At 40.5% G+C, this 22,447-nt stretch overlaps 1 protein-coding gene across 2 annotated transcripts; it reads left to right on the top strand.

Moving 5' to 3' along the window:
• Window positions 1-14,945: 14,945 nt before the first annotated feature.
• On the top strand, window positions 14,946-21,239 carry NDUFB7 (NADH:ubiquinone oxidoreductase subunit B7). Of its 2 annotated transcripts, none has more exons than XM_070937417.1 (3): window positions 14,946-15,128; window positions 19,320-19,491; window positions 20,965-21,239. In XM_070937417.1, exons 1-3 carry the CDS (start codon window positions 15,017-15,019, stop codon window positions 21,059-21,061), a joined length of 381 nt encoding a protein of 126 aa, XP_070793518.1. In that variant the 5' UTR covers window positions 14,946-15,016; the 3' UTR covers window positions 21,062-21,239. The 2 variants fall into 2 exon arrangements, with proteins under 2 accessions (XP_070793518.1, XP_070793519.1); XM_070937418.1 differs by lacking the exon at window positions 14,946-15,128 and adding an exon at window positions 17,295-17,391.
• Window positions 21,240-22,447: the final 1,208 nt, after the last annotated feature.

The raw sequence follows: 22,447 nt of genomic DNA, 5'->3' as shown, positions 1-22,447 counted from the left end.
CAATTGAGATTCTTCCCCCCCAACCCTACTCTACAGCAACCTTTCAGAAGTTGAATTTTATTTTTGTTTTTGAGAAGATACTGGATGAAGGTAGATAATGTACGCAGCCAGATATGTGGATGGTGGTAGGAACAGAATAAGTCCTTTTCTTTTGTGGAAGGTGAGAAGAATTGTGTTAATTCATAAACCACACAAGCGGGGGATGGAATCAGTGGGATGAGAACAAAGGATATTTAACTGCTGACTACCTTCAAGGCAGAATGACTGTCTGATGTTCTCTACTTGCTTCAGATTTTTAAAAAATGTATACATGCTGGGATAATAGTGCTATGGATTTCAACATAAGACAGAAATATTTGGGCTGTTAGTGTGGAAAGCCTGTGAGAAAGTATTCCCCTATCAAAAGGCATGGCAAAGCTATTGCACCCTCTTTTCTGGATCATACATGATGCCTGAATAAATGCAAGTATATGCTTCTAAACAATTGTGAATGAAGCAGGGTGACCACACAATCAAACCCTTGTCTGGGTTTAATTCTCACTTGTTTTTTGAGTTTTAATCCAGGCTGTATCAGTTGTGGCTCTCTTTCCCTGCAGGTCCATCCATCTTTTTTCCAATCCAATGGAAAAAGTACTGGAAAAGAAACCGAATTGGTGTTCTCTTGAGCCTCACTGGTGTCTGTCTCCTCCTTAGTCTCCTCCTCCTCCTCTCAAGTGAGTGATTACCAAAAACTAGTGAAGCAACCACCCTGGACATGGCAGTTCCATAAGATGAAAGCAATGGGGGAGGGCAATGACATTCAGTGGAAAAGAAACATCAGTTGTGCTTAAACATATAAGAGATTCAGGGGTACTATTCAGCAGGTTCTGGCAGGTTCTGGAGAACCGGTAGCAGAAACTTTGAGTAGTTTAGAGAACCGGCAAATATCACCTCTGGCTGGTCCCATAGTGGAGTGGGAATAAAGATTTTGCAGTATCCTTGTCCTGCCACGCCCACAAAGCCACACCCACAGAACCGGCAGTAAAAAAAATTGAATTCAACCATTGAAGGGATGGTGTCAGCAAGCTGGGAAGGAGTGAGTATTAATGTATGGACCCAGTACCTATAGCTGTCTGTCTCAGATTGCTCTTTTGCCAACTCGTTTTGATCTATAACCCATTTCCAGCATAATTCCTGCCTTTCAACACTAAATGGGAAATATTTCATAACCAATTCCATCAGCACAGTCTTAGTTAACACAGTGGAATCCGAGTGCCGAGACATGAGTTGGGAAAAATAGCCATCATGCAAAAGCACCCAGATTACTCTCAATCACTACACTCCTGCTTTGGCTCCTGCGGACACAGAAGTATCCTCCAGCTCAGTGGTGGGTTTCAAAATTTTTTACTACTGGTTCTGTGGGTGTGGCTTGGTCAGCGTGGCATGGCTTGGCGGGCATGGCAGTGGAAGAATACTGTAAAATCTCCATTCCCTCCAGAGGAAGGTTACTGCAAAATCCCCATTTCCTCCTGATCAGCTGGGACTTGGGAGGCAGAGAATAGATGTGGGTGGGGCCAGTCAGTATTTTTACTACCGGTTCACCGAACTACTCAAAATTTCCACTACTGGTTCTCCAGAACTGGTCAGAACCTGCTGAAACCCACTTCTGCTCCAGCTGCATGTAAGAATATAGTATAGTTTGTGAAATTGCATTTCTTTCTTTTCCTTCCAGATATTTCAATATTTCCAAAACTCAGATCACTAAATTTGATCTCCACAAAAGAAGTCTGTGATGCTTCCCCAGCACCATTCAATTTCACAGAACTAGAGACGAGTGTTATAACCAAACTCAAAAGCTTAGAACAACAATTTGATGAGAAGAGAAAAGTCAGCCTGCAGAAAATGGAAGAACAACTACTCAGAATAGAAAGAAAATTAGGTAGACTACAAAATTGCAGAGGTGAATATAAAAAACAAGTCAACATGCCATCAGGAAAAGCAATAAGAGACCAGAATTCATAAACAAAAGCCTCCATTCAACATATGCTTGAAGAATAAAGTAGTAAGGAAGTTTTAGACTTAAGTTATAGCAAATCTAATATGTTTCTACAGAAGAATCTCTTTGACTGGGGTTCAGACAACCAACTAAGCCTGAACCAAACATATTACAATATAGTTTAGTGTAATGTGTGAACTCAACGAAAATCAGGTCACATATCTCTGAGAATTAAATACATTTTACAGCCTGATGCAATATATAATATATAGTGATACATTTAGTTGTTTCAAGTAGTTTACATTGCTCTACATCCACATATGGCAGGGGAATTGACATAATACTTTACTTTTCATTCACAAACACATTAATTCATTTTTTAAAAAGTGTTAGCGATTTAGTTCATATGCTCTTCAAAGACATTATGGGGCTCAGATTGCACCCTTGTTTCTTACTTTTGGAATGGCCTTCTCTCATGTTAACCAAAGCATTGATTGAAGCATATAGTTTTGCATGCTCTATGACCCCAGCCATTAGATCCTATTCACAAATAATTTTAAAGTGAATCAAGGCTTTGTAGAAGATATACAATAAACCTAGCTTCAATGTGCTTGCAAATTCCATGAGCATGAATTTATAAGATTAACTTTTCTGGACAGTATCACAATAGCCTTGGAAATATCTACAGGTCTCATGTCAGAGGTCTGATCTTCAAAGAGAGACAAGAGAAGGGAAGGGAGGAAAAACTGTAGGGGAATTGCATTTGATAGAGCATATGAATTTTGTGGTGCAAGATATCCAGATCAGGGGTGAAATTCAGCAGGTTCTAACCTGCTTCTGGAGAACCAATAGCGGAAATTTTGAGTAGTTCAGAGAACTGGCCAGTACCATCTCTCGCTGGCCCCAGAGTGGGGTGGGAATGGAGATTTTGCAATATCTTTCCCCCAGGAGTGGGGAGGGAATGGGAATTTTTCAGTATCCTTCCCCTGGAGTGGGCAGGGAATAGGGATTTTGCAATATCTTTCCCCCAGAAGTGGGGTGGGAATGGAGATTTCGCAATATCTTTCCACCAGGAGTGGGGAGGGAATAGGGATTTTGCAGTTTCTTTCCCCTGGAGTGGGGTGGGAATGGAGATTTTGCAGTATCCTTCCCCTGCCACGCCCACCAAGCCATGCCCACAGAACCGGTAGTAAAAAAATTTGGATTTCACCATTGATCCAGATCCTTCCCCAATCTTTATTATGTCATCCACCTTTGGTCCAACCAACAAACCAGGAGTGGAAAGCAATGGAAGAATTAATGGTGAGAAGAGCTACAAATGTTAAATCTTCTTCTCTTTCACCCTGCCAGGCTGTAGCATCCAACACTGGAACACTCTGTTGGTGAAGTCCTATTGAATTATCATTTTGCTTTTTTTTTGGTACATAGATTAAAATGCTTGGAATTTAAAGTGTGTCTCAAGCACAGGATGCTGACCAGTGAAATCTAGCTGTAATCAGAGGCCACTCAGAATTAAAAGGAAGCTATTTGTAATCTGATTCAGCATTTTACATAGGTTACATAGAAGAAGATTATTTAATTTCTGTTTTAGCCTGGTTGAAGAGGCACACCTTCTATCATGTTGAAATATGCATGTGTTGTGAAGGAAGACTGCAGACTGCTGGCTGCAGATTCAAAGGGAAGAAATGAATGTATGCTGACTGAAAAATCACTGCCCTCCCCTCTAATTTTCTCCTTGCGGTGCCTCTGGAACAAGGTGACTGTGGCCTGAATAGCTGGAAGGAATTCTGCCCTCAAAAATATACCCTAAAATGGGTTTCACATTTTGTTTTCTTTTTATATAAAGTTTGGTATACTTCTGCCAAGATTGTTCTATCTCACAAGGAGGGATCATTAGCCCCGTATAATTCTAAGAATCTACTATATAACATTCAGCTAAAAGATGGCATAATTGGAATTGTTCCACTTCTTATATTTTTATCTTTTAATTGCCAGAAATCCAATCTAATCAAACCTTTATTGTCAATCCACAACATGTATGCAATGAAATTGAATGAGCCTCTTTTGTTGCAGCCTCTCCTGAAACACAAAGCCAGAAAGATAAGCAAGGACGGGATTCCCTTGTCTCTGTCCCACCCCAGGTGTGGAGTCCAGATGAGGTACCTTCTGAAATTTAGGTCATGGCAGTGAAACCATGAGTATTGTATTCCAAAAGAGGAGACACAACAAGAATATGAAGAAATTTTCAACCTTCCACCCTCTGGATTTAGCAATCCACTATAGTGTTTGAGAAGAGAAGCTGATTATTAATTCCTTTTTCCACATGAATACATGTGAGCTGGGAATTAACCCCTTTTAATTTATTTATTTATTTGATTTATTTGATTTGATTTGTATACCGCCCTTCTCCAGCAGGACTCAGGGCGGTGAACAGCCGAGATAAAACAGAGCATACAAAATTTAAAAAACAATTTAAAAGGTAATTAAATAATTTCGGCCCACAATTTAAAACAACCCAATTAAAACCATTTTCAAATTAAAACCAAAACGGATGGGATCAAGCCAGCCCAGCTAGTTGAAATAAATGAGTTTTCAGGGCCCGACGAAAAGTCCGGAGGTCTGGTATCGTGCGTATCTCTAGGGGGAAGTTGTTCCAGAGGGTGGGTGCCGCCACAGAGAAGGCTCTCCCCCTGGGGGTCGCCAGCTGACATTGTCTGGTGGACGGCATCTTGAGGAGGCCCTCTCTGTGCGAGCGTACTGGCCGGTGGGAGGCTATTTGCGGCAGAAGACGGTCTCGTAAGTACCCCGGCCCTAAGCCATGGAGCACTTTAAAGGGGGTCACCAACACCTTGAAGCGCACCCGGAAGACCACCGGGAGCCAGTGCAGCTCGCGCAGGAGAGGTGTCACATGGGAGCGCCCCGTCGCTCCCATAATCCCCCGCGCGGCCGCATTCTGGACCAGCTGGAGCCTCCGGGTGCACCCCAAGGGGAGCCCCATGTAGAGAGCATTGCAGTAGTCCAGGCGGGAAGTGACGAGTGCCTGAGTGACCGTGCGTAGGGAGTCCCGATCCAGAAAGGGACGCAACTGGCGTATCAGGCGGACCTGATAAAAAGCCCCCCTGGCCACGGCCGTCATATGCTCTTCTAAAGACAGCCATGCATCCAGGAGGACACCCAAGTTGCGAGCCCTCTCAGACCTTCTTTACCAAAAGTCAAGACTTTTGACTTGGTTAGCAGGGACGGCCTTTATAAAATTCTCCCCAAGATTGGATGTCCACCTCAACTCCTCAACATCAACAGGCCCTTTCATGAGGAAATGAAGGCCACTGTAGTTTTTGATGGCTTAACATCAGATTCCTTTGATATTCAAAGTGGAGTGAAGCAGGTCTATGTCCTCACACTAACTTTATTCGGGATCTTTTTTGCTGTCATGCTGAAACATGCTTTTGGAACTGCAACAAAGGGTATCCAGACCAGATCAGATGGAAAACTCTTTAACTCTAGATTGAGAGCAAAGTCTAAAGTCCAGCTGAAATGCTTATGGGATTTCCTCTTCACTGACGATGCTGCCATCACTGCTCACTCTGCTGAAGACCTTCAACAGCTTATGGACAGTTTTAACAAGGCCTGCCAAGACTTTGGACTAACAATCAGCCTGAAAAAAACACAAGTCATGGGTCAGGATGTGGATTCACCTCCCTGTATTACAATCTCTGCACAAAAACTGGAGGTCGTCCATGACTTTGTGTACCTCGGCTCAACTATCTCTGACACACTCTCTTTAGATACTGAGCTGAATAAACATATTGGTAAAGCGGCCACCACATTTTCCAGACTTACAAAGAGAATATGGCTTAATAAGAAGCTGACGGAACATACAAAGATCCAGGTCTATAGAGCCTGCATCCTGAGCACACTCTTGTACTGCAGTGAGTCTTGGACCCTTTATATACGGCAGGAGAGAAAGTTGAACACCTTTCATATGTGCTGTCTCCGATGGACTCTTAGCATCACCTGGCAGGACAAAGTTCCAAATACCACAGTCTTGGAACGTGCTGGAATTTCTAGCATGTATTCACTATTGAAACAGCGACGTCTACGCTGGCTTGGGTATGTCATGAGAATGGCTGATGGTTGGATTCTGAAAGATCTCCTGCATGGGAATTAGTGCAGGGAAAGCTCCTCAGAGGGAGACCACAGCTGCGATATAAAGGTATCTGCAAGAGGGACCTAAAGGCCCTGGGAATGGACATTAACAACTGGGAAACCTTGCCTCGGCAGGCTGAGGCAAAGAGGCAGTCCCAGAACCAGTGAAATCTGGGGGCTGGGCAGGAGGCAGAATGTATCTGCCCTAAGTGTGGAAGGGATTGCCACTCTCGAATTGGCCTTTTTTAGTCACACTAGATGCTGTTTTAGGACCTGTTTCCAGAGCACGATACCATAGTCTTTTGAGACTGAAGGATGCCAATGATGATCAATGAATGATCTTCATTACCAAGAAAAATGGGAATAAAGTAAAGAAAATGTCTTCCCACCTTCAGTATAGCAAACGTAAGGAATTTTAGTAATTTATCACTTTCTCTTCAAATATAACAAATGATATCTTCTTCATGTCCCATCCCTTACCTACAAACAAATCCTTAAAGCAGCATCATTTCAATCATAATATCAGTCATTAAGTGCATTAAAAGTTACTAGAAATTTAACCCTGATCAAATAAACCAACTTTATATTCTTCCCTTTTACTTCTAACAAATTTAATCTTTAGTCCATTCAAACCATATCATAACATTTGAAACTTTAGCAAATCTGTTTTATAAATCCAAAATAGAAAAATTATTCAGGTCATTCTCTTGGTTTATTATTGGTATATGACTTTTAATTATTAAAATATCAGCCAGTTTCTTTTGTACGTCCAGGGTAATTTCCTTTTCTTTTTTCCTGCCGTTCTTGCAGCCAGTTGTAAATCCACTTTCAACTCAGTCTCTCTCTTCTCAGGTAAAACCAGGGGTGGACTGCTGGGGGTTCGCAGGGGTTCGGGAGAACCTCTAGCTAAGATTCTATGCAGTTCGGAGAACCCCCAAATCCCTTATTTTTTTTTTTAATTCAAAACAAACAAACATACTTTCTCACAGGAAGGATTCTTTATAGTTAGTTCTATATTAATTCCAAAATCTTGTTTCAAATTTATCTGGGCCCTTAGTTTATTTGAAGCTTTTTAAAAATCAAAGTTTTAATCAACCATTTGCTGTTTAGTAAAAAAAGTTCTTAAGCTGGTAGTTAAAATTTTCTTTCATCAAGGATTGAAGGCAGATTCATCCAGTATTTTCAGATTTGTCATTCCAAAAATTTCTAATAGATGAAAAGTAGTTAACAAGCAGTTTCCAAATGTCATTAGAAAAGGAAGGATACAAACTTAGGGCTCTTTTTAAAGTGATGACCAAGGTTTGAGTAACGTGGTTATTTCCTCATCTCTCAGTGCCTAAAATCATTTGCAAACTGCTGCCTTGCAATTTCCTTGCAAGGACCAACAGTTTGGAGTACTTGAGGGTTCTTTCTGTTTTTTTCAGACAGATACGAAGAGCTAGTCTACTCACCAGCTCTTCATTCTTCTGTTCTATCCTGTTGCCAGCTCTGTTTTTTTTATTGAACTGTCTTCAATCCACCAATTTTTTCTTCCCGGAGTCTCTGCCCCCATTTTAAAACAATTCTTCTGTACAACTTTCCTGTTTCAGATACTTCATGGCGGAAGTTTCAGACAAATGTTTACTACTTCTCTGAAACAGAAGAAAATTGGAAGATGGCAAGAGAAAAATGTGCTGATCTTGATTCCCACCTTGTCATTATTAATACCAAGCAAGAGCAGGTAAACTCTACATATTCCTGCAAGAAATAGCTTTATTCTTTTCTTGTACACCTTCTTTGTAGTACAACTTCCTCATCTTAACCTTTTCACACTGCCTGCCTCCTGTGTAGAATCTGAAAAGGGAAACCAAGTATCAGCATTCAGCACCTTAGTTAATAGCACTTAGAAATAGCACTTACACTTATATGCCACTTCACATAGTAACTATTATTTAAAAACTTGGCTTTGTGCCATGCTCATATATAAATACACACCTGTAAAAAATATTACTAGTATTATTTTCATTTAGGCAGAAATTGTATAGATTAGACTAATACTGTTTTGCCCTTGCCTCTTTTACTGTAGCTCTATGCTAATTGTGTTCATATAGACTCAATGAACTATAAACTAGCTAACTACATGTTAGCTTTGTGCATTGTGAAAATCAGTTTGGGTTGCTAATGTATATCTTGGATATTGTATATATTGGATTAACTGAATCAACTGTGCTAACTGCAACCACAAACTCTTCTTCCTCCACTTATTCAAGCTTCTCTTTCCAGTTTCTGCTTCTTTTGCTGGACACCACATATATTGTTCTACAGATAGTCTTCCACTTACAACCATTCATTTAAGTATATCAACGATACAACAGTACTGAATAAAATGTTTTACCAACAGTCCTTGCAGTTACAACCATTGCAGCATCCCCAGTCAAATTATCACAAATTGGACACCTGGCATCCAGCATGTGTTTATGAAAGTTGCATTGTCCTGGGGTCACATGATCACCATTTGCAACTTTCCCAGGTGTCTTCTGACAAGCAAAGTCAATGGAGGAAGCTGGATGTCCTTAAACACCATGTGATTCACTTAACTGCAGTGGTTCACTTAACAACTATCTGGAAAAAGATTGTAAAATTGGGCATGACTCACTTAACAACTGCCTTGCTTAGTAACAAAAATGCTACTCCCAGTTGTGATCAGAAGTGGAGGACTGCCTGATAGTATTTTTATTGATCAAAAATATTGTGGGTGCATACAAAAACCTTACTGGCATTCTCTGAAAATAAAAAATATCTGGCAGCTACAGGGGCTTTTTTAACCCCTTTTTTATCTGCCTAGAAAGATAGCAAATGTCAGCCACAGCAATATGGAAATGAGCCCGATTGGAGGAAACAACCTCACAAGGTTGTTGGTGTTGAAAAAAGTAGGAAAGAGAAGGAGTATTATGTATGTTTGTTGCCTGAAGTTACTTATAAAGTGTTGGAATACAATTTTCTTGTATCTTTATGCAACAACTACAGTAGTATTTAGCCAGTAAATGGCAGTGTTTACAAGTTTGGATCTATGGTATATACTCTAAGTTCTTTTGTTCTAAGTAAAGTTTCCTGTTTCCTGTAACAGTTAAACAATTAAGCAGTAAAGCATATGGTGACTATAGTCTTTGTTTGATCTGTGGTGCAATATATAAACAGAATTTCTAACAAAGTAATAAAGGTGAACTAAAAATCTAATAAATAAATATCCCTTCTGATAAATATAGGGCTGCCCAATCAGGACAATTGTTAAATGGCAGCCAAGAATTGGAGTTTGGCGTGTCTCTTTGCTGCCCTTTAATGTGCATTTAGCTTTTTTCCACCACAGAAATAGAAAAAGCCCCAGATAAGTGGGTGTTTTATAACGGGCCACACTCAGCCATTTAGTGAATAGCAAGCTCCCCCATCCCATGGCAATTGTTGCATGATTGTGCTCATAAAATGCCTTCCAGTGTGCCCATTGGCCCAAAATAAAAGGGTATACTGGTAATAAAGTATAAAGGGAAGTGGAAAGGGAGCAAGCAGCAGACAGAGGGGTAGTATGCCCCTACCTGTCCTTTTGGGCTTCTTGCTGACTTTTAATATCATCAACCATCCTACCTGGACTATCATGTTAGAGACTATTGGCACTAGCACTGATGTTACCTATTTTGGGTAATGAAACATCTGCAAGAAAACAACCAAGCTCTCTAAGGAGATTCTCAGTCATCCAGATCATGGTTATCCCAAAGGTGCTTTTTTAAAAGGCAACTGGACTCTCTTTCTTTTTCTTTGAAGACGTTTTGCTTCTCATCTAACAAGCTTCTTCGGTTCTGCCGTTCTGAGGAAGCTTCTTGGATGAGAAGTGAAACGTCTTCAAGGAAAAACAAAGAGAGTCCAGTTTCCTTTTGAAAATGCACCTTTGGACAACGAAGCTCAGAAAGCACCAAGGACCCCTTATTGTTGGCACCATTTGTAGTGGTTCCACCTTTTTCTCTCTGAGCAGTTTCAGACAGAGGTAGTAGGGGATGAGAACTCAATCCACTGGCCATAACAGATGGGTGTCACAGGGGTCAGTCCTCCCTCCCATGCTTTTCAATATCTATATGAAGCCACTGTATGAGTCTTCAGGATCTTAAGGTCCATTATCATCAACATGCTGGTGACACTCAGTTTTACATCACCACCCTGGTGAAGACTGTCAATGTGAGAGTTTGGATGGAAAAGACAGATTGTATCCATGTAATATAGAACTGTTGTTTGCATATGAAGATTTGCTGTCAACTTCAATGTTGATCTGCTTGTAATGATTCATGCCTTCACCACCACCTACTTGGAGTACTGCAATGTATTTTATATCAGACTGATCCCAATCTATATAGAAACTGCCACTGATAACTGATCCAGAATGTGGCAGCTCACATACTTACTAGGTTCCAGTGATGGAAGCATGTAATACTGATTTTGTGGGCCTGCACTGGTTTCCAGTCTCTGGGGACTACTATTTAAGATATTTCAGTTAGAGCCCAAGCTGAGTAGGACCAAAATTAGAAGGCACTTCATTTCTGTGGCAGCACCAAAGTTCTAGAATGGCCTCCCAATGAAAATCAGTCATCCCCTCCCTACAGGCTTTCAGAAAACTATTGAAAATGGAACTTTTCTGGAAGCATTCTCTTAATTTAAGCATTGCACCACTTTTATTTTATTATATTATTATTTTATTATTCCTGTCTGCTTCTTGTCGCCACTGAGGCTTTCTAACATTATTTGCTTTAAAATTGTACTATGTTTTGTTAGTATATTCTATGCTCTATAAAATGCCAAAAATGCTAGAATGGCATGTTACAAGAGATAGGCAGGCAGGGAAGAGATAGACATACTGCAGATTTCACTTGCATGACATTTGAACAGAGATGTTTCCTCCTAGGATTTTCTTATTGAGACTTTAAAACAATCCATTTGGCTTGGCTTAAATGATACAGAAGAAGAAGGAACTTGGCGTTGGATTGATGGATCACCACTGGGAGAACTGAGGTATGTGTGCATGTGTGTGTGTGAGAGAGAGAGACAGACATACATGCATACATACATACATTTTAGGAGTCACATAGATTAGAAACTTGATGAGCTATCTGGAGTCATATTTACTCTAGTTCAGCGGTTCCCAACCTTTCTGGCTTAGTGGCCCAGCAGGGAGATGAGGGAATAGTTCCTTGTGAGTGGCAGGCGGGCGTACACAGCTCCATTTGTGTGAGTGATGGGCATGTGCCCACCACTCACACAAACAGACTTTCGTGCACGAGTGCAAGTGGCCACTGTTCATGTAAGGGGAGCTTTGTGTGGGAGGGCAAGTGGGAGCTGCTAATGCAAGGGAAGGAGCCTGAGTGGCGTAGGAGGCTAATGCCTCCTAAGGCAGCATTTAACATCCAGCTGCCTGCAATTACTGCGAGTTCAATTCTCACCAGGCTCAAGGTTGACTCAGTCTTCCATCCTTTCTAAGGTGGGTAAATTGAGGACCCAGTTTGTGGGGGCAATAAGCTGACTTTGTATAAATATACAAAAGTATGAAGGCTATTGCTTAATGCATTGTAAGCCGCCCGGAGTCTCCGGAGAAGGGTGGCATATAAATCAAATTTAAAAAAAAAAAGCTTTGCACGCACACATGCGCTTGCTTGCTGCTTGCGCAGCCCAAACAGGCCATAGCCTGGTAGTGGGCTGTGGCCCAGGGGTTGGGGACCCCTGTTCTAGCTTGAGTTCTTTTGCTGACACTGAAGCAAAGAGTATTCATTCAATTATTTCTTTTCTCACACCCGGGGTGATTAACAATAAAAAATCAATGCTAAATAATAAAAAGCATTGTAATTATTATACAAGCATATAAAAGAATCAACTAAAACCTGAAGAGTGGAAGAAAATTGCCCCTTATCTTAATTACCAGCAGTGCCCAAATTGTTCACAACTTCAATCCAGAATTTCGTGTCCAGTTTATGTTGTCACAAATGGATATAAATGGATGGATATGGAAAAGATGTAGACCTGGGTCAATGAAATCTCTGATTTAAGTAACAGATGAACAGTGGTTAATTCAGCCATGTTCAGGAAGACATTGTAGGAACCTTCTCATAATTGACAACACTAATTTGGAATTCTCCTATCTTGTCTCATTATGGTGTAGTCTAACACCCTCTTGTGTTCTTTTTGGAGGATTTATCTTTTAGATCTTTCCTATTTACTTAATATTTTTATTTATCCAAATCTGGGAGTTTTATGAAATAGAAGATTTATGAAATTATGTTATGGAAAAATGGATAGATGACTGGCAAAAATAAAAGGAAATATCCTTCAAGTATTTAGTTTGCCAATACTATACAAGTTACCAATTATGCTTTTCTGTAATACCATGTACCCAGGCAGTATAAAGATTCTAAGTAAAGGAAGATATGTTTGCGATTAACAGAATTTAAAAAGGAATAATGAATTTTGCCCCATTTTCAGGATCTGGAGAACAGGTGAACCCAATAATGATGGGAAAAATGGTGAAGATTGTGCTGTCCTATATAAAGAGGGAAATTGGAATGACATTCGGTGTGATACACGAGTTAAGTTTGTGTGTGAGAAGAAAGAGGTCTCTGTGCAATGACTTTCCTTGTATATGTCTCTTAATTCAAGATGGTTTCTCTTTTCCAAATTTGGTAGAGAATTCCCGATATAATGCTTATTTGTATGGGTAATTAAAGATCAACACCGCTGCCTTGGTTACCTAGATAATTCTGACCAAGCAGGATTTTTAGTGATAGCTCATATACACAGTATACCTTTCATAGTTTCTTCTCATAAAGCCAGCCCTCTGCCTAAAACAACCTTGTCACTTGTTCACCAAGACTGTTTCCAATATCACCATAACTTTGCTGAAATGCAGGTAGAGCAGCTTCGTAAATGAATATTTAAAGTAAAGTAAAATGGAAATTGTTGTATTCCCTAAAAAGATATAATTCCCTAACCCTCTTTTTTAAAATTCCAGATTATTTTGCACTTTGCCATATTCCTCCCTAGGCTCTTTATTTCAGTTGGCAGAGCCATTTGGATTTTGTGTCTTCTACTGGTATCTTATTGTTCTGATCTAAGGAGCATCACCTGTTGATTTGGGGGGATAACTGCACAAAAAAATCTTTTTAAAAAATGCCAACACCGTTGACAATATCTCATTGGAATGGTTCTCCATTTTTGATCCAAGATTAATATTTAATAATAGAGCCATGGTGGCAGTGGTTAGAATGCAATATTTCAGGTTGATTTTGCCAATTGGAGTTAGATTCTGACTGGCTCAAGGTTGATTCAGCCTTCCATCCTTTCAAGGTTGGTAAAATGAGGTCCCAAATTGTTGGGGGCAATATGCTGACTCTGTAAACCACTTAGAGGGCTATAAAGCACTGCAAAGCGGTACAGGTATCCTCGACTTACAACAGTTCATTTAGTGATGTTCAAAGTCACAACAGTACTGAAAAAGTGACTTATGACATTTTTTCGCACTTATGACTTCTGTAGCATCTCCATAGTCAGATGATCAAAATTCAGATACTTGACAGCTGACTCATATTTATGACAATCAGTGTCCTGGGGTCATGTGATAATCTTTTGTAGCCTTCTGACAAGCAAAGTAAATTGGAAAGGCAGAATCACTTAACTGTGTTGTTAACTTAACAACTGCAGTTATTCACTTAACTGTGGCAAGAAAGGTCGCAAAAATGGGCAAAATTCACTTAACAAATGCTTCACTTAGCAACACAAATTTTGGACCCAATTGTGGTCGAATGTCAAGGACCACCTGTATAAGCCTAAATGCTATTGCTATATTCTTCCAAAGAGGCAACCTCTTGAACATCAGAAAAGCTGAAATGGAGGACCATCACTAATAAGGCAGCCAGAAAGACAGGAATTTCTGACGTGTTTTTGCAGTATTTTTTTCAAATTCAGACTTAAAATTTGTCAGTATGTAACAAGCAACTATATAAAATTGAATTTTAATTGTAAATAATGTTACAGGGCTATTTGCAAACTATTTTTCCTGCATGGGCTTTCAACAGGCAAAGGACACTTCTAACTCTACCTACCTACTTAACGTCCCTGTCCTAATGTTCCCTTTTATTCGTATCCATTTCATGTATTCATAATTATGTTTATACTTATATCTGTTATCTAATACATGCTCGACGAAATAAAATAAATAAATAAATAAAACTCAAATTGGACCCTGGATCGGCAATGTATGACATTTTTTTTCTCGGCGTTCTCCACCAAGGACTATAAACAGCATGTTCACCTTGATTTGCCTGGACAAATGTTGACAAATGGATAATAAATAAATAATTCATTGGAAATTGGAGGAAAAAATGCACTGCGGTTCTGGATTCTTTTTTTTTTTCCCCACTCTCCCCACGGGTGAATTTGCAGGCGCCGAAACGGAATCCCCGCCTGCAGTTTTCTTTCTGTCGCGCAACATTTGGGAAGCAAAGCCGACGCCGCGGCTTCATCGGCAACCAACTGCTGAGAACTCTGAGCGTGATGCGCCAAGGCCGCGAAGGAGTTCCGGTTGGGGGGGGGGGGGAGAGAGAGAGAGAGAGAGAGACAGACAGACAGACAGAGAGAGATTCGAGCGCTTTCAAGGCGGACTCCACGACCGCTTCCGGTTCCGGGGGGGAGAGCGAGCGAGCTTTTAAGGTGGACTCCGCGAGCATTTCTGGAGGGGGGGGGGGAGAGAGAGAGAGAGAGAGAGTGTCAAGCGCTTTTAAGGCGGACTCCGCGAGCGCTTCCGGTTCCGGTTGAGAGAGAGAGAGAGAGAGAGAGAGAAGCGGAAACGACGGAAGCCAGCTGAAGCAAGGGGCAGAGTCCTTGGCGGCGATGGGGGCTCATTTAGCCCGCCGGTATTTGGGGGACGCGGAGGTGGAGCCCGACATTTCCGCCTTGCCCACCTTCGATGCCCACCTCGGCCTCCCCGAGCGCAAGGAACGCGGTGAGCAGCGCCGGAGCGGGTCGCGAAGAAGGAAGGTCACCCCGCGCTGAGCTCCGCCCTTGTGGCTCCGAGAGTCCCAGGCTGGGCGGCCGGCAGCTCTCCGGGGCTGCGAAACGTTGATCGCGCAGATTTTGGCCCGTCGAAGTTGGGATCCAGAGGGTGCCAGGCTCTCCTGCCCCCCCCCCCTTTTTGGGGGTGGGTTAGCTCCGGCCGTGTCCTCCGGCGCGGAGCTTCTTCCCCCAGGGTTGCCTCTTTCTCAGCCGGATTGCCTACGGGAGGCGTAGTTTTTTTATGTGCCGTTGAGAGCTAATTCGGTGTGGCGTGGTTAAGAAGCACGAAGTGGAGCAACCGGGGCCCAGTTTCTCATTCGGCTTCCCTTTTCTCACGAGACAAATGTAGGCGAGCGATGCACGGATCTTTCTGGCTCTCTAGAAGGAGAGGATCGCCCCTTAAATCAATGCATTGAGACAGGGACTCCAGAGATCCCAGCTGCATCCAAGGTGCTTTTTCCAAGAGGCGACTGGACTTACTCTCGTTTTTCTTCGAAGACGTTTCGCTTCTCATCCAAGAAGCTTCTTCAGCTCTGGATGAGAAGCGAAACGTCTTCGAAGAAAAACCAGAAAGTCCAGTCGCCTCTTCAAAATGCACCTTTGGGACAACCGGGACCTGGATGACTGAGAACCTCCATAGCCGATTCCGTTTGCAAATTTCTCTCCAAAATTTAAGAACTAAGTGATATGTTGGGCATCCACTAGATCAGTGGTTCTCAACTTTCATAATGCCGCAACCGTTTAATACAGTTCCTCATGTGGTGACCTCCAACTGTAAAATTATTCCTAAAACCATTGAAAATATTTGTTTTCCGATGGTCTTAGGCGATCCCTGTGAAAGGGTCGTTCGACCCCCCAAAGGGGTCGCGACCCACAGGTTGAGAACCACTGCACTAGATGCTTGCTTTCTTCCTTTTGCATTATAAATACATTTAATACGATCATCCATTCCAATGGATTCTAGGTACCTTGCAAAATATAATATTAGATCAAAATGATTTAAACAAAACTTACAAGACAGGTTGGACCAAAAGAAACCATCCAAATAAACTACAAAGATCCCTCCCCTCCCAATACATTAACCTCAGGCCTGAGACCAAAGGCAGGTTTTCAGGGCTGTTCAGAACCCCAGGAGAGAGGGTGCCTTCCATATCTGGAGGTGATGTTGTTCCAGAAGGTGGAAGGCTTTACAGAAAAGGTGCACTTTCTAGATCAGGGGTCTCCAACCGTGGCAACTTTAAGACTTGTGGACTTCAACTCCCAGAATTCCTCAGCCTGCAAAGCAAAGCTGACTGGGGAATTCTGGGAGTTAAAAGTCCACAAGTCTTAAAGTTGCCAAGGTTAGAGACCCATGTTCTAGATCACACAAGGTGACAATTTTTAATAGAAGGGACCTGGAATGCACCCATTCCAGAACATACCAGGCAAGCAGAAACAATGGAAGAAATTCCTGCCAGAATTGAATGTGAATCCTTTCTCACAGCCACACCTTACTTACCGGTTATGTTTACATCCTCACAACAAGTCTTTGAAATAATTTGGGTTGAAATATAATGAGCTTCATTAGCTTTCAGGGTGGATAAAAATTGATGTTTTTTAAAAAATAAATAAAAAAAATTGGATTTTTAAATTTTAAATTGGATTTTTATTTATTTTTATCAAATTTATTTTAAAATGCTTTTGGAGTAAAAATCTATCTAAAGATAGTTTTCTATTTAAGATACATTAATAATTTAGTTTATTCAGCATGAAATGGAGCTTAGTTATGTAGCATGAGGTTGTATATTTGCAATATTTACATTTTTGGTAAACTCAATGAATCCAAGCTCTGCAAGCTGAGATAACATGCACTGCATTGATGCATTCACACAATTTCACAGTAACCATGAGATAAATCATAAAACAAAGTTCAGGAATATTCCTTTATCCCATTGTTTTGCAAATCTATGTACACTACAAACTATGATTGTTTGAAGAGAGATGCATCTGTACCACGAGGCTCTAAGTGTGAGGAGAAAGGGCAAGCAGTAAAAATGAAAGTGAAACCTTCTAAGCAGTTTATAAATATAATATTAAAGAGTACCTGTCATTTCAGATCCATCATGGCAGCACCTGTTAATGGGCATCCACTCGCCTGCTGCCTGCCATGTCCCTCACTTTGTTGTGTCACTGCCGCATCACCAGCCGTCCCATTAAAGTGAATAGGACTATTGGTGAGTCAAAAGCGGGTCAGAGGAGGAGCCGCTGCAGGACAGAGATGACAATTGCTCTTTAAAAATTATGATTTAAATCGAGTCAATTTAAATTAAGCCTTTTTACTAGTGATTTAAATTGTGATATAAATCGACTTGATTTAAATCAAATTCACCCTGTTAGCTTTCATATGAACATTAGTCATTGTACACAATGAAATTGATTACTAACCTTGGTGTAGATTATTGTTCTCCTGTCAATAAAACTGGTTAGAAGCTTCTTGCAGAATTCATATATGCAGCTAGTAATAGAATCATGTTGCAAAATATCCTGGGTGCACTCAGGTTGTATATAGAGTAAGGCAATGATATATCTGCCCGAAATATAATGATATGCCTTTGATTTGACCTCTGTTGATACATTTGGAGAATATATCATATCTCTTCGTTGGCTGTCTTTTTTTTTTCCCCCTTCAAGATTGTTCAGCTCCTTCCATTTCCCTTCATAGCACTTAATTTCTAGTCCCCCAATCATTTTTGCTGTTGCTGTTCTCTAAGCCTCTTCCAATATTTTGGATTAAGTGTGATACATAAACTGAACATCATATTTGAGGTAGGAACTGATCTATGCAAAATAAATTGGAACAACTATTTCCTGTGATTTGGAAATTGTACTTTTGTCATTGGTGGTGTAGTCTGAAATTTCATTTGTCCTTTTTGTAATTGCTGGCAGTATTTCAGTTTGCAACTGGCTACTATTCTAACCTTTTTACAAATTTAGAAGTACTTTCCATCTATATCTGTTCATCTTTCTCATAATTGAAATTTTGCATTTGTTTTTGTTAAATTTCACCCTATTACTTTTAGCCATTTCTCTAATCCAACGATTCTCAAACTCTTCATTTTTTAGTGGTCTGTGCGGTCCAATAGATAGTCTGTCCCAATATTAACCCCAGTCATTGGGTCAGAGCTTACTTGCTGCTTCTACGTTCACTCCTGTTCATCACCAGTTAGCTAGTTCATAATGATGGATCAGTGGCTGACAAAAAGTTTATTGAAGGAAATGAGTGATAATATAATAATGTTAGTATTACAATTAAGAAATCTGATAATACTGAGTAGGTCTCAGTAGACGGTTGAAGTGCAAGTGAACATTTTTATCAGCAAATATATGCTAATGCTGTTATGGAATAGAACACAAAAAATAACTCAAGTGGTAAACATTTTTTGTATAAAATCTAATTTTAAAATGCTTTTAAAAATTCAGAGGATCGGAAGTCATATTCAAATGCAATTATAATCAGTAGTTTATTTTCTCCAAAATATACAACTTCCATGCTCCTGAAGTAAAAAATAAAGGGTAGGTGTATTGTTTAAATGCTTGATACTTGCTTCTTCTTAATTTCTATTTAGTAGATCGCAGTTATAAATAGTTTTGCAAAATGTTCAAACTCTTCACGATTTTTAATTATGCTTTTGTTTCCTAGGATATTAGCTAACAATTTTATATAAGCTTTTTCGTCCAAGTCAATAATAAAGACTTTGACAAGTACATCTTGACAGACTAATTTAACCTTTTTTCATTGAGTAACTTCTTTAATAAATTGTGGGAGTGATAGAGACATGATACAGTAAAGCACTTAATAAATATCTTATGACATTCTTATTAGTAAGCTGATTAAGCACGGGCTGAATGGCATAACTGAATGATTCCATAGCTGATTTCAAAATAATACTCAAAGAACACTCATCAATAATTCTTCATCAGATTGTTGTGGTCTGTAAATTTTAATTGAACAGGTTCTCTAAATTAAGTTGCTGAGTATGCTTTTGAAAACAGCTTTTGCAGCATCTGTTAGAGAATTCCAAATGGTTGATCTTGAAGAAGAGCTTCCGTTTAGATTTTAATCTCCCTTTCCATCTTTTTCTCCTTCTGTTTTCTCCTACAGTGATGATAGCAACTCATCAAGAGATGAATGATGCCCAGATTCCTTACAAATTCCGGGATTATTGTGCCCATCATTACATAACATGGATGAAGTGCAGACGTAACACATATCCTTTTTCAATCAATGGGTGCAAACATGAGGAGCATGAGTGGAAGTACTGTGAGCATCTGGAGTAAGTCAAAGTTATAGCTTTAATCTGCTTCGTTGCTATATTTTGTCCTTTATTCTTCATTCTGTAAATTAACTATGTTTCAGGAATTAGAAACTACCTTGGATTAGAAGTACTGCCTCTAAATATCCCTGTAATTCCTTTATGAAATGTGTTCTGTTTCCACCATAAAAATTCAGTGAGTCTTCAAAAAAAAGTAGCATAATATATTGGGATGGGAGACTATAAATGCTACCATGATGTGAATAGGGAAAAGATCATGATAATCAACCAAGTTGTTTTTCCTTAATGCTGATAAGCCTTGATTTAATTTTAAAGCGCCTTGCCCTGATGGAAAAGGGCCCTAATCACTGAATTATCTAAGCAAAGTTATTATGTGCATGAGGGTAAACCATAAATGAATAATTATTCCATTGTTCTCCAGCATACATAGAGAACTTTTAAGAAAAATACCACACTAAGACCTTGACTGAAGAAGATAAGTCTGGGCAGCAATTTGCCTCACTAATAAAATGTCTGATACTTTAAATATGAAATAAAATTATGGCTTTCAAGCCAATTAACATGCAGCCAAGAAAACAGAATAGAATGGAATTCTTTATTGGCCAAGTGTGATTGGACACCCAAGGAATTTGTCTTTGGTGCATATAATAAGGTATAGTGATAGTCATAGGGCCGTGATGGCGAACCTATGGCACGCGTGCCACAGGTGGCACACAGAGCCCTCTCTGAGGGTACACCAGCTGTTGCCCCAGCCCAGCTCCACTGTGCATGTGTGCATGCTTCACGCTGGCCAGTTGGTCTTCAGATCTTTGCTGCGCATGCATGGGGGCGCATGTGGGGGACATGCACACACAGGTGTAGGGAGGCGGGTGCATGCACTGGGGGTGCTCGCATTACATTTTGGGGGTTTGTGCATGCACGTGCCCCCCGTGCCTCGTTTTGGGCCTGGAAGGCCTCCTGCAGCAACTTGGAAGCCAAAACAGGGTGCTGGGAGGGGGGTGAGGCGCATGCGCCAGGGATGCATGTGCATGCAGGGGGGCAGGGTGCATGTGCGGGGGAGCACTCACATTGCATTTTGGGGGTTCAGGTACGTGCACGTGCATTTGCATGCAAACGTGTATTCACGCACACCCATGCTTTGGGCACCAAAAAGGTTAACCATCACTGTCATAGGGTACAAATAAGCAATTAAATCATATTAGGAAACAATCAATATAAATATAAATTGTAAAGATACAAGCAACAAAGTTACAGTCATGCAGTCATAAGTGGGAGGAGATGGGTGATAGGAATGATGAGAAGACTAATAGTAATAGTAATGCAGCCTAATATGAATAGTTTGACAGTGTTGAGGGAATTATTTGTTTAGCAGTGATGGCGTTCGGGGAAAAACTGTTCTTGTGTCTGGTTGTCTTGGTGTGCCGCAGGGCCAAACAGAATTGAACTGACTTATATTTGTATCCTTTGTGTTAGCTATGTTATGCGCATGAAAGAATTTGAACGAGAACGGCGTTTGCTGGCTAGGAAGAAGCGCATCGACGAACAGGCGAATATTACCATAGAAACCTAATTAGTTTGGGGTGCTTCTTCTCCCTCCTCTTAAAAGAAACTTCTGGACTTGCTATATTGAAAACAATAAAAACATTATGTCACAGTTGGGTCTCAGATGTTCACTGTGATTCCTACAACAAAATGAATGAATGCTCCTCTTGGACCTACGGCTAATAAATGTTCATAAATGCCAAGGATCTGTAAGTATCTTCTTGTTGGGAGTCCTAATCTTGCATTACCAGTTCTGGCAATTGTGCCAATGAGATGCGTCTAGTTAAGTTCAGATGGAACTCTACCATCTAGTTACTTTTATATTTTATCTGTATTCAGCAACATAAGCTTTCAGTTTCATTCTGGATGAAGGCAGCTGCTTCTGAATTTTATGTTTGTATACATTCTGTGCATTTACACCTCTTCATACACAAAGTTCCTTTTACAAAAGTTGGAACCTTTGGAAATGATGAGTGCTGGAGTCCAAAGGCCAGTAGATTGTGCTAAACACCCAAGAATTGCTCTGCCTTATGTGAAATAAGAAATAATAGTGGAACATCTAGTTTAATGAAAAGAAGGACTAGGGGAGACATGATAGCAATGTTCCAATATCTCAGGGGTTGCCACAAGGAAGAGGGAGTCAAATTATTCTTCAAAGCACCTGAAGTTAGAACAAGAAGCAATGGGTGGAAACTGATCAAGGAGAGAAGCAATTTAGAACCAAGGAGAAATTTCCTGACAGAACAATTAATAAGTGGAACAACTTGCCTGCAAAAGTTGTGAATGCTCCAACACTGGAAATTTTTAAGATGCTGGATAACCATTTGTCTGAAGTGGTGTAGGGTTTCCTACCTGGGCAGGGGGTTGGACTAGAAGACCTCCAAGGTCCCTTCCAACTCTTATTCTATTCTATACCATTTATGGTAAGACATGTGACACTCTGGAATTTGATCAAATTTGAGAAGTTTCTCTCCATCTGCTTTTTAGCTATCTCACAACCTGTTGCATAGCCTAGCTCAAATGTATAATAGAGGGCGAAGAACTTCTGCATCATGGTAGAGGATGCTCAGATTTTATTATTCACCAATCTGGCATTTGGTAACAGCACCGGTAGGCCATAAAGAAAGCCAGTATGTTTACTCAGCTATCTGAGCAAGGACATAACCAGTAGTTGGGAAAGATATCTGCACTAGGCCAGACTGGGCCAAATATTCCACCTAGCCCCCTCCAAAGACCTCTAGGACTAATTAGAAGGAGCATCCAAGTACTCAGGCTGAGCAGTAATACAGGCTACAGTTGATAGCAGAACCAAAACAAGGTATTACTTACTAATCATGATGGCAAAGTTGCTACTGTAAGTCAACAGTCATGTAGCTACTGTGGTTATAAGTAGATTGCATGTAACCTTGAAAGT

This window comes from Pituophis catenifer, unplaced genomic scaffold (genome assembly GCF_029215685.1).
Source record: "Pituophis catenifer annectens isolate HBS135680 unplaced genomic scaffold, rPitCat1.0.hap2 SCAF_2, whole genome shotgun sequence".
Lineage (NCBI taxonomy): Eukaryota > Metazoa > Chordata > Lepidosauria > Squamata > Colubridae > Pituophis > Pituophis catenifer.
This window is presented reverse-complemented; position numbering and strand designations above follow the sequence as displayed.

Bases quoted from the DNA above. Each gene is read 5' to 3' on its own strand.
- NDUFB7 (XM_070937417.1), top strand. From the start codon at position 15,017: ATGGGGGCTCATTTAGCCCGCCGGTATTTGGGGGACGCGGAGGTGGAG. The intron at 15,129-19,319 runs GTGAGCAGCGCC...TTTCTCCTACAG, and splicing joins CCCCGAGCGCAAGGAACGCG to TGATGATAGCAACTCATCAA. The intron at 19,492-20,964 runs GTAAGTCAAAGT...CCTTTGTGTTAG, and splicing joins AAGTACTGTGAGCATCTGGA to CTATGTTATGCGCATGAAAG.